Source organism: Phocoena phocoena, chromosome 13 (genome assembly GCF_963924675.1).
Source record: "Phocoena phocoena chromosome 13, mPhoPho1.1, whole genome shotgun sequence".
Lineage (NCBI taxonomy): Eukaryota > Metazoa > Chordata > Mammalia > Artiodactyla > Phocoenidae > Phocoena > Phocoena phocoena.
In genome coordinates this window covers 39,304,199-39,322,330 of record NC_089231.1, presented here as the reverse complement: position 1 = coordinate 39,322,330, position 18,132 = coordinate 39,304,199, and the positions used below count along the sequence as shown (strand labels likewise).

The following is an 18,132-nucleotide window of genomic DNA, read 5'->3' as shown; positions in this document are numbered from 1 at the left end:
CCATGCGATAGCCCGTGGGACCAGTCTCTACTGCAGCTCTGGGAGCCCTGCTGTTTCCTCCTGTGGCCGGGAAGCTCAGACCTGCACCAAAATGGTGTGTGACAGGCTGGAGAAGGAGAGCAGAAGGAACCTTTAAATCCACATCCCCATCTTTGATGACAGCTGTCTCCAGGATTGTAGCAGTGATAATGAAGGAAAGTTGCCTGTTTCTTGAGGCTGCCTCTGGGACTTGCTCATTTCATCCTGAAAGCTGGGATGTGACCCTGAAGGTGTGAGAAAGGTTCTGCCATTTTCTTGTTTCAAGGCAAGCAAAGTGCCTTTTATAACCGGGCACAACCCAGAGTTACCTCTTGTCCTGTGATCATTAGATTGGGTCACCCCAGTTTCGTAGCCAGGTTGTAAAGACAGCCATTCTGCATCATTGAATTACCATTTTATTATTATTATTGACCTCTAAGTCTTCATATTAAATTACCTACTTGTGAATTAAGTGATACTTTCAAATATCGATTTGTGAACTTAGTTTGGGTTTTGTTAATATTTAACCAGAGATTATAATTTTTTTAAATAAGAAATGTTGAAGATTTGCTTCTTTCACAAATAAGATTTTACTTAACTCAGACTTACCAAAGGAGCATTTATTTTTAAACAGCTTTTGCAGTATACTTGACATACAAAAAACTGCACGTAAGTTTTTTGTTTGTTTGTTTGTTTTGCGGTACGCGGGCCTCTCACAGCTGGGGCCTCTCCCGTTGCGGAGCACAGGCTCCGGACGCGCAGGCTCAGCGGCCATGGCTCACGGGCCCAGCCGCTCCGTGGCATGTGGGATCTTCCCGTACCGGGGCACGAACCCGCGTCCCCCGCATCGGTAGGCGGACTCTCAACCACTGCACCACCAGGGAAGCCCTGCATATAAGTTTTGACACATGTTTTGCCAGTGAAACTATTACCACAATTGAGATAATGCACAAGTTCATTACTCTTAAGCATTTTTTTCATGCCCTTTTGTGATTATGGCTGCCCCTCCCTATCCCCAAGCAACCATGGGTCTGCCTTCTGTCATTATCGATTGGTTTGCATTTATAAGAATTTCATGTGGGCTTCCCTGGTGGCGCAGTGATTGGGAGTCCGCCTGCTGATGCGGGGGACGCGGGTTTGTGACCCGGTCCGGGAGGATCCCACATGCCGCGGAGCGGCTGGGCCCGTGAGCCATGGCCGTTGAGCCTGCGCGTCCGGAGCCTGTGCTCCGCAACGGGAGAGGCCACAGCACTGAGAGGTCCGCGTACTGCAAAAAAAAAAAAAAAAAAAAAGAATTTCATGTAAATGTAATCGTGCAGTGAGTACTCTTAGAGAGGGGTTGACTTCTTTCAATTAGTGTAATTGTTTTGCGACTCCTCTATTTTGTTGCATGTTTCAATAGTAAATGCCTTTTTATTACTGAGTAGTACTCAGTTGTATGGATGCTACAATTTATCTGTTTACCTGTTGATGGACATTTGGGTTGCTTCCAGTTTTGGCTATGAATAGTTGTGTACAAGTCTTTGTATGGAAATTTGCTTTCATTTCTTTTGGATAACTACCTAGAAATGAAATGGCTCAGTCATATGGTAGGTGCATGTTTAGCTTTGTAAGTAAGTGTTAAGCTATCTTCCAAAATGGCTGCATACCAGAATAATGTAGGCCTCATAAAATGAGATGAAATATCTTTCCTTCCTCTTCAACTTTCTAGAAGAGTTTGCATAGCATTAGTGTTATTTATTCCTTAAATATTTCTTAGAATTCACCAGGGAAACTCTCTGGGAGTAGAGTTTTCTTCATAGGAAAGTCTTAAACTACAAATTCAATATCTTTAATAGACGTTTATCTGATATCAATCCACATCAGGTCATGTATTTCTTCTTGAGTGACTGTTAGGAGTTTTTGTCTTTCAGGGAATTTTTCCATTTCATCTAAGTTGTCAAATTTATTGGCATAAAATTGTTCAAAATATTCCCTTATTATTCTTTTAATATCTCTTGCAATCCTAAAGTTCATAATTTTTGTCTTCTCTCTATTTTCCTGATCAGTCTGGCTAGAGGTTTATCAATTTTATTGATTTTAAAGAATCAGTTTTTGGTTTCACTTAATTGTCTAATATTTTTGTTTTATGTTTCATTGATTTCTACTCTCTATACATCCTTTTTTTCTACTTACTTTGGGTTAAATTTGCTCTTATTTTTCTAAGTTGGAAGATGATGCCATTGATTTGAGACTTATTGCCTTTTCTAATATAGGCGTTTAGTGTTGTAAATTTTCCTCTATGTATTGCTTTAGCTGCATCCCACATGTTTTTAACATGTTGTGTTCTTATTTTCACTTAGTTCAAAATGCTTTTTAATTTCCCTTTTGATTTCTCCTTTATGCATGGGTTATTTCAAAGTATTTATTTAGCTTATAAATATTTGTGGATCTTCCAGATCTTTCTGTTATGGATTTCTAATTTAATAAAACTGGGGACAAAGAACGTATTTTGTATGGCTTGAATCCTTTTAAATTTATGGAGCTTTATTTTATAGCCCAGAATATGGTCTATTGTGGCAAATGTTCCGTGTGCATTTGAAAAGAATATGTATCCTGATATTATTGGGTAGAACATTTTGTATGTTTTATATTTAAATTGGGTGGAATTAGTTGTATATTCAAAGTGGGTTTTGTTTTGTTTTTGTAGACAGCGTATTGTTGAGTCTTGCTTTTTTATTGAATCTGACCATCTCTGCCTTTTAATTGGGGTGTTTGAGCATTTATATGTAATGCGATTATCAATTTGTGATTGATATATTGTTGTTATGCTTACTTTAATCAATCTATTATCTTTTAAAGGTATTTAAATAATAATAAATATGCTTTGTATTTACCTATCTTATCTTTTCTATTGCTTTTTATTTCTTTGTGTAGATCCAGATGGCTATGTGGTGTCATTTATCTTCTGCTTGAAGGATTTTCTTTAACATTTCTTGTAGTGCAGGTATACTGATGGTGAATTCTTTCCATTTTTATATGTCTGAAAAGGTCTTTATTTCACCTTCATTTAAAAAAATGTTTATTTATTTATTTGGTTGCACTGGGTCTTAGTTGCGGCAGGTGGGCTCCTTAGTTGTGGCATGCAAACTCTTAGTTGCGGCATGCATGTGGGATCTAGTTCCCTGACCAGGGATCAAACCTGGGTCCCCTGCATTGGGAGCACAGAGTCTTATCCACTGCACCACCAGGGAAGTCCCTCACCTTCATTTTTGAAAGATATTTTTGCTGGGTAGAGAATTGTAGATTGACAGGGGTTTTTTCTTTTAGTGATTTAAAGATGTTGCTCTACTTTCTTCTATCTTACATTGTTTCTGACAATAAACATTCTGTAATTTTTTTTGTACCTCTGCATGCAATGTGTCTTTTTTCCTCTGGTGGATAAAGAGATTCTCTCTTTATCATTGGTTTTAAAATTTTGATTTTGATATGCCTCCATATAGTTTTCTTCATGTTTCTTGTGCTTGAGGCTTGTTCAGATTCTTGGGTCTATGGGTTATAGTTTTTATCAAAATGGGAAAATTTTCAGTGTTTATTTCTTCAAATTTTGGGGGTACTTTTCACCTCTCCTTTCTTTTGATGACTTCAATTGCATATATATTGAGCAATTTGAAGTTTTACCAAAGTTTATGGGTGCTCTATTGATTTTCTCCAGTCTTCTTTTGCAATGTGTTTCATTTTGAATAGTTTCCATTTCTATGCCTTCAAGTTCACGATTTTTTTTCTCAAGCGTCAATCACCTTTACCACTGAATTCTTTTTTTAAATTGAAGTATAATTGACATACAACATTATATTAGTTTCAGGTGTACAACATAATGATTCAACATTTGTGTACATTGCAAAAGGATCACACCATAAGTCTAGTTATGATCTGTCAACATACAAAGTTTCAATTGTTTTCTCTTGTGATGAGAACTTTTAAGATTTACTCTCTTAACAACTTTCAAATATGAAGTACAGCATTATTGACTATAGTTACATTCCTATGACTTATTTATTTTATATCTGGAAGTTTGTACCTCTTAATACCTTTCACCTATTTTGTCTAACTCCTAATACCCCCTTCTCTGGCAACCAACAATATGTTTTCTGTATCTGTGAGTTTGTTTTGTTTGTTCATTTGTTTTGTTTTTTTTTAAGATTCCACATATGAATGAAATTATGTGATATTTGTCGTCCTCTGTCTGACTTATTTCACAAGGTCCTTCTGTGTTATAACAAATGTCAAGATTTTATTCTTTTTTATGCCTGAATAATATTCCATTGTGTATATATACCACATCTTCTTTATCCATTCATCCATCAGTGGACATTTAGGTTTCCACATCTTGACTATTGTAAATAATGATGCAATGAATATAGGGATTCATATATCTTTTCAAATTAGTGTTTTTGTTTTCTTTGGACAAATACCCAGAAGTGGAATTTTTGGGTCATATGGTAGTTCTGTTTTTAATTTTTTGAGGAACCTCCATACTGTTTTCCATAATGGCTGCACCAATTTATAGTCCTACCAACAGTGAACAAGGGTTCCCTTTTCTCCACATCCTTGTCAACACTTGTTATTTCTTGTCCTTTTGATGATAGCCATTCTGACAGGTGTGAGGTGATATCCCACTGATAATTAGTGACATTGAGCATCTTTTCATGTGCCTCTTGGCCATCTTTATGCCTTCTTTGGAAAAATGTCTATTCAGATCATCTGAACTGGGCTCTTTTTTATACCTTTCATGTCTTAACATGTTCATAGTTTCTTTAACTTCTTGAATCTATGCACTATAGTCATAATAACTTTTAATGTTCTGGTCACCTAGTTCTATCATCTATGTCGTTTCTGGATTGTTTTCAATTGATAGATTTTATTTCTTCTTTATGGGTTGTATTTTCTTCCTTGTTTGCCTGCCTGGTCATTTCTTAATGGATGCCACACCTTGTAAATTATCTTCTTTTTTTGGATTCCTATAAATATTCTTGAGCTTTGTTCTACGATGTGATTCATTCAGAAAGTTTGATTCTTGGACTTCCCTGGTGGTCCAGTGGTTAAGAATCCATGCTTCCAATGCAGGGGGTGAGGGTTCGATCCCTGGTTGGGGAACTAGGATCCCACATGCCATACAATGTGGCCAAAAGAAAAGAAAAGAAAAGTTTGATCTTTGCAGGCCTCATGTTTTTAGCTTTAGGCAGGACCAGAGCTATGTTTATAAAGTCCAATAGTTTACTTCTTACAACTTTAACTGATGCCCCCTGGCCCTTTGGCTTCTGCTTCTCCCAGCTACATATTCTCTCCCCGCTTTCCAGTTCAAAGTCCTGGATGCACGACTATGATTAGCTCGTCCTTCTACAGCAGAAGCCTCACACACCGCTAGACAGCTTGCCTTTGGATGAGCTACCTTTGGGGCAGGAACCCACTCTGTATTCACTTAGCTGTTGCCAGGGGCACAGGGTCCTATGCAAAAATCATTATCTCAGCAGGTCTTCATCATGTATCTTCCCTTAGAGAATGGGCTGGGGATGTAGACACATATAGACTAACATATACAGATTACTCTGACTTAATACATCCTCATTATTCAGTATCTAATTGATTCATTAGGTGACTAGTCATGCAGCTCTTCTAAGTGCCAGGATGCAGAGATGAATGAGAAAATAGGATCTGACCCAGAAACTTAGACTGCAAGAGGAAATATAATAACATATATGTAAATGATGAAGGCCAAATTTAGGGTAGTGGTCATTTTTAGGAAAGAAATGAAAAAAAAAATAAATATTTAAGCTGAGACATGTACTGTGGCAAGTACTACAGGCATGGTACTTTACTAAGTACCCATGGTGTGGGGACAGAAGGAATATAGGTCAATATGGGGGCTCTGGCCTGATAGGCCTGTTTAAAAGCTCAGCTCTGCTACATCCTAAATTTAACTTTGCTGTGCCTCAATTTCCTCATCTATAAAGGAGATAATAATAGAACTTAGTACAAGAAGTTGTAGGGATTAAAAGAGCCATTTTGTGTAAAATAATTGGCACAGTGTATTGTCTCCATAAATGTTAACTATTATTATCAACCATATTTCAGTGCAATCGAGTTCCTGTTCCAGACGTCCCAGCAAGGGAGGCTTGAACCAGATGGGATTTCTGGGGCAGTTCCTGGAGACTTTTACGGCCAAGATTAAATACTGCAATTCCTCTCACTCAGAGTATATCATCCACTCCCTTGCAAAATCTCTCTGGCCTCTGGCCACCTGCATTCTTATGTGGCTTCATTTGGTTGCAGCTGCCTTGGGTGTAACTTAGATGACTTCAACTTTCCAGGTGCATTCCGGGTGGCACGCAGTCCTGATGATGGACCCAGCTTGTAGCCATGATGGGAAGGTTCAGATCAAACCCACATCCCACTCTGGCCCCTGAGGCTGGGAACCTCAGGCTGGAACTCCCCTGCATCTGTAGAGTTTAGACTCCCAACATAAAGTGATGTGTGTTCAGTGTCTACTGTGGCCCAGATGCTGTCCTAAGCAAACTCATGGGTACACTCTCATGCAAACCTAATAGTACTTCATGAGTTGGGAGTATTGTTATCGCCATTTTACAGACAGGTAAAGTGAGGCTCAGAGAGGTAAAATGACTGGCCAAACTCAGGTTTTCTCAATCCAAAGCCTTGTGCTTATTCCTTTACACCCTAACTGGTCCCCAGACTGGCCAAGATTAAACAATGCAGCAACTTCCAATCACTACAGGCATTTTCCTGAAAGATTGAATATGAAAGATAGAAATCTGTTGAAGATGCCTTTATAAAGAGAAAAATTCACCATACTACCTTGAATTTTGGTGTTTGGGTATTTTCTTTTAATTTTTTCTAGCAATGATTTGGGATATTCCCTTTGTATGGTTTGAATGCATTCCAGCATTGGTATTATAGGTAAGCTTATTTCCAGAAATAGGATTTATAAGGCCAGGGTTTATACTCTTACATGTTTGGCTTATCTAGGTAGAGGGAGATCGAGAGGAATTTAATTTATTAATATTATATGTATAACTCTTTGTTCCCAGTATGACCAAAGTAGATTATATGTTCATGAGGCCCTTTAATTGCCCTTTCCTGCTACAGGAATCTGTGTTAGGGCACCCAAAAGAATGGATCTTGAATTGTAGAAGGCATTTGCTGCATTTTAGGAAAAGAGGAACCAGTCTTCATTGCTTTGCATTAGCAGCTCACATCTCAGTTCTGAAAGGAAAGAGCCTCCACGTGTTGTCAACACTGCCTGCCTGTGTGTTCGCTGATATACACTGGCCTCAGAGCCAACACGAGGTCTGCCTTTGCAGCATCTCAGTGGACAGGGGATCATCTGCATTCCCTTTCCTTAGAGGCACCCAGGAAGGAATGACAGCATCCACTAGATAAGATTGAACACTTTTTACTTTCTCAAGTTCTAATACTCTTCTGATTTTAAACAAGCTCCAATATTCTCATTTGAAACAAGGAAATGATGTTAATGAATGATATAGAGAAGCTTCACCGTGACCTCATTAGTATAGCCACTAATGACCCATTATTAAGTTACCATGCATGAAGTTTTCTTGAAGCAAGCTGATATATTTAGAAGAACAAATTTAAAGTCAGAAGCATAAGGGGAAATGGCAAGGTCCTTATTTTGCTCCTCACCCAAGAGCTTCTCTCTCCTCGCTCTGAAAAGAGAACTCAAGAGATGAAGCTGCTGATCCTTACGAAGACCACCACACAGGGCAGGCTGGGAGCTGAGCTAGAATCAGATTCGCCTAAAATAATTGTCCTATGTAGGGTACCTTATTTTTTGTTTTGTTTTTAAATTTTGTAATTGGACATAACTTTTAATGTTCAGCTAGCTTGGGGCTTCAAAGATATTTTATATTAACTGTGAGCTATTTGTCTACCCAAGGACTTTTGATCATTAAAGAGAAGTGGAATGAATTTTAAAAATGTATTCCAGGCTTACAGAAAATTGTAGATAATTACAGAAATTATAGAGCAATAAAGAACATTATATATAAAATTGAAGACTTCATCTCTTTTCTTCTTCTCTGGAGATGACCACTACCCTGAATTTGGTGTTTACAATTTCCATATATGTTTTTATATTTTTCTAAATATCATGTATCCCTAAATAGTGTGTGGTTTTGCTCTGCATGTATTTAAACTTCATAAAAATGATAGCATGCTGTTCATGTTCTTCAAACTACTTGTCACTATCAATATATTGTGCTTTTGAGAGTCATCCAAGTTAGTCCGTATCACTGTATTTCATTCATTTGCTCAAGTATAGAGTATTCCATTTGTAGATATTTATGCTGTTTCTAATTATTAGCTATTAACAGAGGATATGCACGTCTTCAACTGTATTAAGTTTCTCCAAAACGATTTTATCGACTTAGACTCCCGGAAGCAATACATAGGAGTTCTTGTTGTCTTGTTCTGTGTTTAGTGTCATCAGGCACTAATTTTTGTCGACCTTCAACCTGAGAGGTGTGAGACAATATCTCACTATGGGTCTAGCTTACATTTCCTTTCCCTGATTTCTGGTGAAGATGAGTAGCATTCATATATTCATTGGCGATTTAATTTTCTTCTTCAGTGAAATGCCCATATTATCCTTTGCTCATTTTTCCATTGCCCATTTTTCCCCTGGGTAGTTTGTCTTTTTCATACTGATTTAGAGGGGTTCTCTTTGTATTGAGTTTACTAATACTTTGTGGTTTATATGTGTTATAGTTAGCTTCTCCCAGGCTGTGGCTTTTCTTTATCCTTAGTCTTTCAATGTATACAAATTTTAAATTTTAACATATGCATATGTATTAAATTTTCCCTTTTCGATTTCCCTTTTGGGTTTCTTGTCTAAAATAATTCTTATCCTAATATCTAGAAGTTGTAAAGTTTTGCTTTTTACGTTTTCACTTAAACTTCCTAGAATTTATTTTTGTGTCTGGTATGAGGAAGGGCTAACTGTATTTTGTCTTATATAGCTAATAGTTGTCTCAGCACCATTTGTTAAATAGTTCATTTCCTTCCTGCTGATAAGTAATGACACATCTATCATGAATCGAGATTCCATATGTGTATGAGCCTGTGTCATTCCATGTTTCTGTTCTTGCACCAAGACCACATTCACATTTAATCATTGTGGTTTTAGAATGGGCTTGATATACAGTGGGGCCAGTGATCCACTTTGTTCTTATTCAAAATTGTCTCGGTTATTCCTGGATCTCAGTTCCTCCATAAAAATTTTGGAGCCACCTTGTAACGTTCCATGGAAAATCCTTTTGGAATGTTGAATAAAATTGATTTGGAATTGTATTAGAATTGTATAAATTGAAAAAGAATTGGCATTGGCATCTCGACTGTATTGAATCTTTCTATATGTGAATGTGATATAATTATCATTCATTTGGGTCTTTTAATAAAGTTTTATAAATGTCTTTCATATAATTAAGTAATTCATAGTTACCTTGTGGCTAACTTGGTAAATTGTTGCTGATATATGAAAATACAATTGCTATTTGTACGTTTTATATTGGGAAACCTTGCTAGACTCTTATTAATTCTAATAACTTGTAGGGTTTTTTTTTTTGATTCTCTAAAAAGCTGATATTATCTGCAAATAATGACGTATTTCTTTCCCTTCCTTATGCTTTTATTTGTTTTACTTAGTGTACTGGCTAAGAATAACTTCAAATACAGGCAATTCTGGGGGTATCCTTGTATCACTTCTAACGTTGAACTGCTCTTAATGTTTCAGCATTAAGAATGACGCTTACCATAGTTAAAAATTTTTTTTTTTTACTGAATACCCACTGTCAGGTTTAGAAAGCTCTCTTCTATTCCTAAGAATAATGAATTTATTACATTCTTGCTTTTCAAATTGTTGAGTTGCTCACTCATTATGCTTTAGAAGCATCCTAAAAGTTTTGATATATAGTCTTTTCATTATAATACTCTTTGAATGCTTTCTAATTTTCTTCTTTGACCTGAGTTAATTAGAAAGGTTTAAAATTTTTCCAATTATATGGACTTTTCAGATGTATCTTCTTCTTATTTATTTTTAACTCAACTGCAGTGTGGTTAGAAAGGTAGCCCACATGAAAACCAATTCTTGGTATTCATTCACGAGCTTGAACTTTGTCACAGGATTGACCATCAGTTTTTGAATAGTTCCTGTGTATTTGAGAAGATTGCATTTTCTTTAATTTGGGGCACCAGGTTATATATGGTCATCTGCTAGGTTAAACCTATTAATCAAGTTAAACAAGTCTGTTACATTCATAACAGTTTCTCTCAATCACTGTGTGAGTGACATAGGAAATCTCTCCACTCTGATCGTGGATTAGATTTGGCTGTATATAACAGAAAAATAAACAGGTAACAGTATCTTAAATAAGATAGAAGTTACACAAGCTAGTCTGGACTTTGTTTATATGAAAGATAAATAAAATTCTATCTATGCCTACAGGTCCAAGGTGCTATAGTAGCTGCCTAGTGAGCCCAGAATATAGGTGTTACTGAACTTAGGTCTGGCTGCTCTCTGCTCAAAAGTCAATACTCAAGATTCAAGTGCTTTAGCAAAGGAAACCATAAACAAGATGAAAAGACAACCCTCAGAATGGGAGAAAATGTTTGCAAATGAAGCAATTAATTTCCAAAATATACAAACAGCTCAATATCAAAAAACAAACAACCCAATCAAAAAAATGGGTGGAAGACCTAAATAGACATTTCTCCAAAGAAGAGATAGAGATGGCCAACAAACACATGAAAAGATGCTCAACATCACTAATCATTAGAGAAATGCAGATCACAACTACAATGAGGTATCACCTCACACCAGTCAGAATGGCCATCATCAAAAAATCTAGAAACAATAAATGCTGGAGAGGGTGTGGAGAAAAGGGAACCCTCTTCTACTGTTGGTGGGAATGTAAATTGATACAGCCACTATGGAGAACAGTATGGAGGTTCCTTAAAAACCTAAAAATAGAACTACCATGTGACCCAACAATCCCACTCCTGGAGAAAACCATAATTCAAAAAGATACCTGTACCCCAATGTTCATTGCAGCACTATTTATGATAGCCAGGACATGGAAACAACCTAAATGTCCATCAATAGAAGAGTGGATAAAGAAGATGTGGTACATATATACAATGCAATAGTACTCAGCCATAAAAAGGAACGAAATTGTGCAATTTGCAGAAATGTGGATGGACCTAGAGCCTGACATATAGAGTGAAGTAAGTCAGAAAGAGAAAAATAAATATCTTACAATACCACTTATATGTAGAATCTAGAAAAATGATACAGATGAACTTACTTGCAAAGCAGAAACAGAGACACAAATGTAGAGAACAGATGTCCCCCCTGGGTGGGGGGAGGGGGAAGGGGGAAGTGGGATGAATTGGGAGATTGGGATTGATATATGTACATTACTATGTATAAAATAGATAATTAATGAGAACCTGCTGTGTAGCACAGGGAACTCTACTCATTGCTCTGTGGTGACCTAACTGAGAAGGAAATCCAAAAAAGAGGAGATATATGTATAGGTATAGCTGATTCACTTTGCTGTACAGCGAAACTAACACAGCATTGTAAAGCAGCTATACTCCAATAAAACTTAATTTTAAAAAGTAAAATTAAATTAAAATTAAAAGGAAAAGATTCAAGTGCTGGTAGAAACAGAAAGGTTGCTTTAATCAGAAAACCGGCATCCTGGGGAGAAGGTGGACTCATGTCTCAAAACCAACTCTGAAGATTTTGCTCAGCCATGAACATTTTTAAAGGGAAAAAGGGGGAGTAATCTCAATCACTGAGATAAGGGGTCAGCTTCATTGCCATCTCCCATTGCATGCAGGCTTGTCAACTCCTTGTAATCTTTCTTTAGATGCTATATTGTTTTAACAGTTTGTTCATAGGATTACTGACAGGGAAGCTGGGGAAAAGGTTTAGTCATCTGTTAATTACTTATTCTTCATTTTTACTTCTTTGATCTAAGGAAAGAACCAACAGGTTAAGCAAGGTATTGTGTGATCAAAAGGTTTAAAACGTATGCTTGGGCCGGAGATGAGTAGGGCATGGGGGCTCCTGGTTTAAAGTTAGTTACAATATAGCTTTGCTAAAGTGACAAGACAAAAGGAGCTCTCTCCTGCAGAGAGCTCTTTCCTGCCAAAAGCTGCTTACATAGGATTTGGTTACTCCCTCCCTGTAGCTACTGGGGATGGTGGTTTCTTCCCTCTACTTCTCCTCCCACCTCTGATTGATATCCAGAGGTGACTCACCTTTTCTAGGGAGAGCAGCTGTGTGACTTACGGCAGAATGTGTGTGATGCAAGAGTCACATCTTTCTCCTGGGAGGACCTTGTGTTCCCCACCAGACAGGTATATTTTCATCAAATTCAAGTAGGCTATTACCCAAGCTATATATTAGAAATATTTGTGTCTTAGTTTAGAAGTTTTTTTTTTCCCCTCAATAAATGAAGGGCCAATTGTCTGTAACAGATTATGTTTATTATTCCCCAGGGGTCCAACAGACTCTTCTTACCAGCTAACCCTCTTCTTTATTTTCCATGTAGTTATCTAATTATGCCTTCTCCTACCCATTCTCCTGACTTAACATTTCCTGTGATTCTTCACTGAGGCCATCACACAGCTGACCTTCCCCGACACAGCATCTTCAGTGAACAGTCCAGACTGTTTGTGTGGTATTACCAGAGTCAAGTGCCATCCTCTGAATAAGCTGCATGTTCATGCTTCTTGACATGGAATGAAATTTCCTTAATTGCATTCAGATTTCAGACCACTGCTGTCTTTTTCTCCTTATCTGTCATCCCAACATCTTGTTTTAAGATGACATAACTATTTTTGGAGGTATATTGAGAAACTGGTGTATAGCAAAATATTTGTAGTACATGTAAAATAGAAAAGTTTTAGATTGAATGTTGATTCCAGCTCATCAAAGTCTTATCATAGACCAGTTTTAAAATGTGTGTGTGTGTGTGTGTGTGTGTGTGTGTGTGTGTGTGGAGAGAATAATGTATATATATATTAAGTATATTCCTAGAATACTTATTGATAATAATAGCACTGATTATTGATGACTGCTTGTATGCCAAGCATGTTGCTTAGTATTTTATATGCATTATCACTTTTCTGTCCTCTGAGCACATGAAGCAGGTTATTTACCTCCATTTACATATGAAGATCTTGAAACAGAAGACCTGAGACACTCAGTAATTTTCCCCATGTATTACCTAGGTACTAGCAGACCCTCAGTTCTGACCAAGGACTTACTGATTCCTGCATTAGTACTTTTAATCACTGAACAAGCCAATCAAACATTAACTCATTGTATCTTTAGGTCATCACTGAGTGGTCTTCTCACATCATCCTTTAGGCAGCACCAAGAGTCCTTGGCGGCAGAGAGAGAGAGGCGGAGACAGGAGAGAGAAGAAAGGTTGCAGAGAATAGAACGGGAGGAAAGAAACAAATTCAGGTAAGACAGATTTTAAGATTTTTTAAAGAATGAGCTGAAAATTAAATCACATGCCTTCACCATTGCATATGGTTAATATTTATTTTATTGGACACCTAAAAGAAGATGCTTTTCCCACTTTCTGGTTTGTTTCTTACTCCCTGTAGCAATATTTCATATTTTTTAAGCAATAATTTTTCCTTCTATGGGGGAGAAAGAGGCATTGTGCTGATTACTCCCAGCCCATTGTCCCTCTGATTGCTTTGGTCTCTGTCCAGCTCCAAGGATGTGTTCTTTGGTGTGGCCCACTCCAGCTTCCATGTCTTGGCCTGTCTGCCCCGCTGAGTCCAGCGTCACTCCTTTTCTCCTTCAGCCAGATCAGCTGTCCCCGTTGCCCCCATCCTCCCGGTCAACCTCCTAACACTCCCTTCGCCTGGGTTCAAGCTGGGCAGTGCTTTATAAAACGCCAGACACTTTCCTTACACATTTCATACCTTCTACTATTCTTTTGTCCCCTTTATCTTTCCCCTACTTCCCTCTTGTCTTCCCCATCTCCTTCCTTCCCCCTCCTTCATCTTCCCATTCACCTCTCCCATAGCTTCCACACTCTTTTTTTTATTTCTCTCCCATCTCCACTTCCTTTTTCCTCAGTTCACTTTTTTGGGAAAAGTATTCCAATCGATTACTCCCAGTGAAATCTACAAAGAATGTAAAGCATTGTCAATGAGGATTTACAAGTTCAATAATGTTTTTTTACCAGCAACCAGGAAGAGTACGTAGAATTGTAGAAATGACCAAAACATGAGCAGAGTTGTGAACTTGCCTTGACCGTAACTCACTACTATATGAAAAGAAGTATCCCAAGTCTGTGGGTGAAACACTAATCCTGACTTTTGTAAGATGGGGCTAATGGGCTGCATGAAGTAAACCAACATCCTTCTCATACCATAATTGTGTGGTATATACCTTGAGCTGTCAGATTTCTACCAAATGATATATGGAAAGACCAGACCTGTATGCACCATTTCTCATGAGGTAGCTCTGGAAGTTGTCACTTTTGGAAAGACCAATTTGTCAAACCACTGGAACAGGTTAAATGCTTCCTGATTCAGTGCCTTCTGAGAGATTCACATATTTCACCACCAAATAGCAGCAGAGAATCTGACTGAAACACATGGAAAATTCAGAGATTAGCTTACGCATCTAAAGATTTTGATTGAAAACCTCTTAAAACAGGGTACCAGTTCTGGGAAAGATGGAATCAACACACTCCCTCCTGTCTCTTCTACCACATCATTCAGTGCAACCATAAATCATGGACAGATTTAAAGCATGGAGCTCTGAGAACTCTGAACTGTAAAAGGGAGCAGGTGAACTGGGGATGGAGACTAGCATTCAAAGCTCCACCAAACCAGTGAGAGTTTACCATTTTTTCCTTCCAATATCACATGGCATGTACTCAACAGCACTCCAAAACTCAGAATCACATACCAAGTGTGAACTGAAAGAGCTGTAAAAGAAGCCCTCTTTTTCTGGACTGGGGAGCTGCAAAATGAATTCCTGAGGGTCAGAGAGTTGAGACGTCTCCTGTTTTTTCTTAGTTTCTTCTTCTCTCCTACCCCAGCCTCCAAGCAATATTGTTACAGAAGCACAGTGATGGCAGCAGTGTCCAGGCAGGCGCCTAAAACTCTGAGGGAGGGAACCCTTCCTGTGATCAGAAGAGCATGATTGCAAGAGCACTTCTTTTCCTCTCTGTGTCCTCCTGCTGCCTTGCCCTATATGCAGATAGAATTACTGAAAGTCTGCAGCAGAGCAGGGAAAATAAAGCCCAAGCTTTCTGGCTAGAGGACCGGGAAGGGAGACCCAGGGAATCCAGAAAATGATGGGAAAGCCACAAAGAGGAGAGAGATCAAGAGACCAATCCTGAGATCCTCTCTAGTTTTGTGCACATGTGGCTCAGGACCTAAACAGCATACCACAGGCTTTAAGAACTAAGTACTGAGTGGAACACACTCAGGTCCCAGACTGGCCACTGGGTGGTGCATATAAGGGCCTGATGTAAATAGCACTAAAAATATTTGAACGCTGAGCTAACATTGGAACTGATATCGGAAGGCAGTCAGAACTTGCCGGCTGAGCTTGACTTAGTTGATTGCCTGCTAAAAGAAAACAATCAAGATTCTTCATAGAATTTTGTAATGAGTCCAGAGTCTCATTACAAAACACCTAAAATGTACAGAATGCAATCCAAAACAACTTGTCATAGAAAAACAGGAAAACTCTTAAAGGAAAAGAGAATCAAAATATGCTAACCACAAATGGACATAGATGTTGTCGTTACCAGACAAAGACCTTAAAGCAGTTATTATAAACATGTTCTAAGATATAAAGACAAATACTCTGGAAACAAATGAAAAGTCTCTGCAGAGAAATAGTAGATATAAAGAAGAACCAAATGGAAATACTTGTAGAACTGAAAAATACAATAACCAAAATAAAAAATTCATTGAATGGTTTCAACAGCAGAATAGAAATGAGAGAAGAAAGAGTCAGTGAATTTGATGTTAAAACAACAGAAATTCTCCAATCTGAAAGACAAAACAAAATATTGAAAAAAATGAACAGTGCCTCATGGACCTGTGAAACAATACATCTGGTATTTATATCTTTGAAGTCCCAGAAGAATAGGACAAGAGTGCATTGTAATATATATTCAGCACACGTGTTGGCAGAGTGAGAATTAGACCCGGGCAACCTGTCTTCAGGGATCACGTTCATAGCTATTCACTATTTCCTCTTGGTCATAAAAGGATCTCACTCGTCATTTAAGAGCATAGAGAGACCCTGGCAAAATAATCCTTGTCTAGAAAGGAATGCTGATCGTCAGTAAAGACTGCAGAGAGCTATTAATTATGATGACTTCAGTTCCATTCTGAAAATCTGAGGATGTGAATGAAAAGAAATTCAAAGAAGGAAATAAGAAAAGCTTTATAGAGTAGTCCCTGGGATTACCCAAATGGCTGATCCTTTATCAGCCACTTCATTGATTTAAGTTAGTCATGATCCTTGTGCTTTTTTCTTTGCAAAGCATTCTTATCTGTTGTTATTTTTGTCGAATATGATCTTAAGTTTCCTGGGTTATGGGAAATATTATTTCTAGTGTGGTAAGTGATGAGAATGGATGTTTATAAATGATAACAAATTTGTCTCTTTGTTGCTTTTTCTCCCTCTCCTAACCTGCTTTGGTTGCTCTGACTTAGTACCCCTTTATATCCAGTTATCAGTGCACAGAGGGGTGGAGTACTTAAGCTACCTTGTGAGGTAGAAAACTGTGATGTCAGAATTCTCCAGGAAAACAAATGGTTAACTGAGAAGTGACTGACCACACAGTCTTAAACTTAGATTCAAGTTGGAACCTCTCCAGTAGGAACAGAAAAACAAACATCAAAATTAGACAAATTTGGACATCTTGTGGATAAAGACAAGAGAGAATGCACAAAGCAAGAGCTTCCAGTGATCCCTGCTTAGAAACCGAGAATGTGAGGGATGCGGAGAAAGAATCCTGGGCCCTGGAAGGAACGGGCAAACTGTAGAGTGCAACACAAAATGGCCAAGACACTTGGGCCCACTCAGATTTAATTCTTGAGATGAATGCTGGGGAGTTACCAGAGCTTGATTGTATGTTAATCACTTCTGAAAGCTATTGCTTGCTTGTCATTGCCATATTTTATTTATGAATTGTTTTAACTTTTAAAAATGTTTTCATCTCCCCTCCCCTTATATACTTAGTCTTCTTTCTGAAGAGTAATTAGCAAAGTCTCTGAGTGAATCCAGTAATCCCATGTTTTCATCCCTGTGATTTTATAGAAAACTCATTATATTTAGTGCTTTTAAAGTATAGCCTTTATATTTATTTTTTTTTTATTTTTTTTTTTTTCCTGCGGTACGCGGGCCTCTCACTGCTGTGGCCTCTCCCCCTGCGGAGCACAGCCTCCGGACGCGCAGGCTCAGCGGCCATGGCTCACGGGCCCAGCCGCTCCGCGGCACATGGGATCCCCCCGGACCGGGGCACGAGCCCGCGTGTCCTGCATCGGCAGGCGTACTCGCAACCACTGCGCCACCAAGGAAGCCCTATATTTATTTTTTAAAAATTCAATGACAACCACTTTCCATTTCTGATATGATAATGGGCTTTCATTATATACTCTGTTAATGATTTCTTGGCAATTTTATGAGCATCTAATTTTGTTCTTTTCCTTTCCCATTTCATTTCTTCTGCATATTTCCATTAGCCGAGAATATTTAGACAAAAGAGAAGAGCAAAGACAAGCAAGAGAAGAAAGGTTTGTATTTGTTTCTTTCCCATTGTAACCAAATGGCACGTGACTTTGCACTCAACCAAGCATGCAGAGGAGACTGTGTTCATTAAAATATAATAGCTTCACCTAAGACACCTAAGACCTTGGGTACCTGGCATTTTGTAGAATAGAGTGTCCTGGTTATCTCAATTTTCCAAGTAAGTACAGATTTATTATTTAGTGCCCTCATGGTGTGAGATATGTGTCTGTTCCTCCAAAACTGTT

The 18,132-nt window shown here is 38.1% G+C and overlaps 1 protein-coding gene across 2 annotated transcripts in view; it reads left to right on the top strand.

Annotated features, from left to right (window-relative positions):
- The window catches only part of FHOD3 (formin homology 2 domain containing 3), a 494,793-nt gene that overhangs the window by 359,719 nt on the left and 116,942 nt on the right, over window positions 1-18,132 (top strand). Inside the window, exons 12-13 of one of the 2 annotated variants that reach the window (XM_065890566.1) lie at window positions 13,436-13,570; window positions 17,842-17,892. In XM_065890566.1, the coding sequence (XP_065746638.1) occupies window positions 13,436-13,570; window positions 17,842-17,892 (186 nt within the window). The remainder of the gene's footprint in view (window positions 1-13,435; window positions 13,571-17,841; window positions 17,893-18,132) is intronic. The other variant, XM_065890567.1, reaches the window with a different exon arrangement.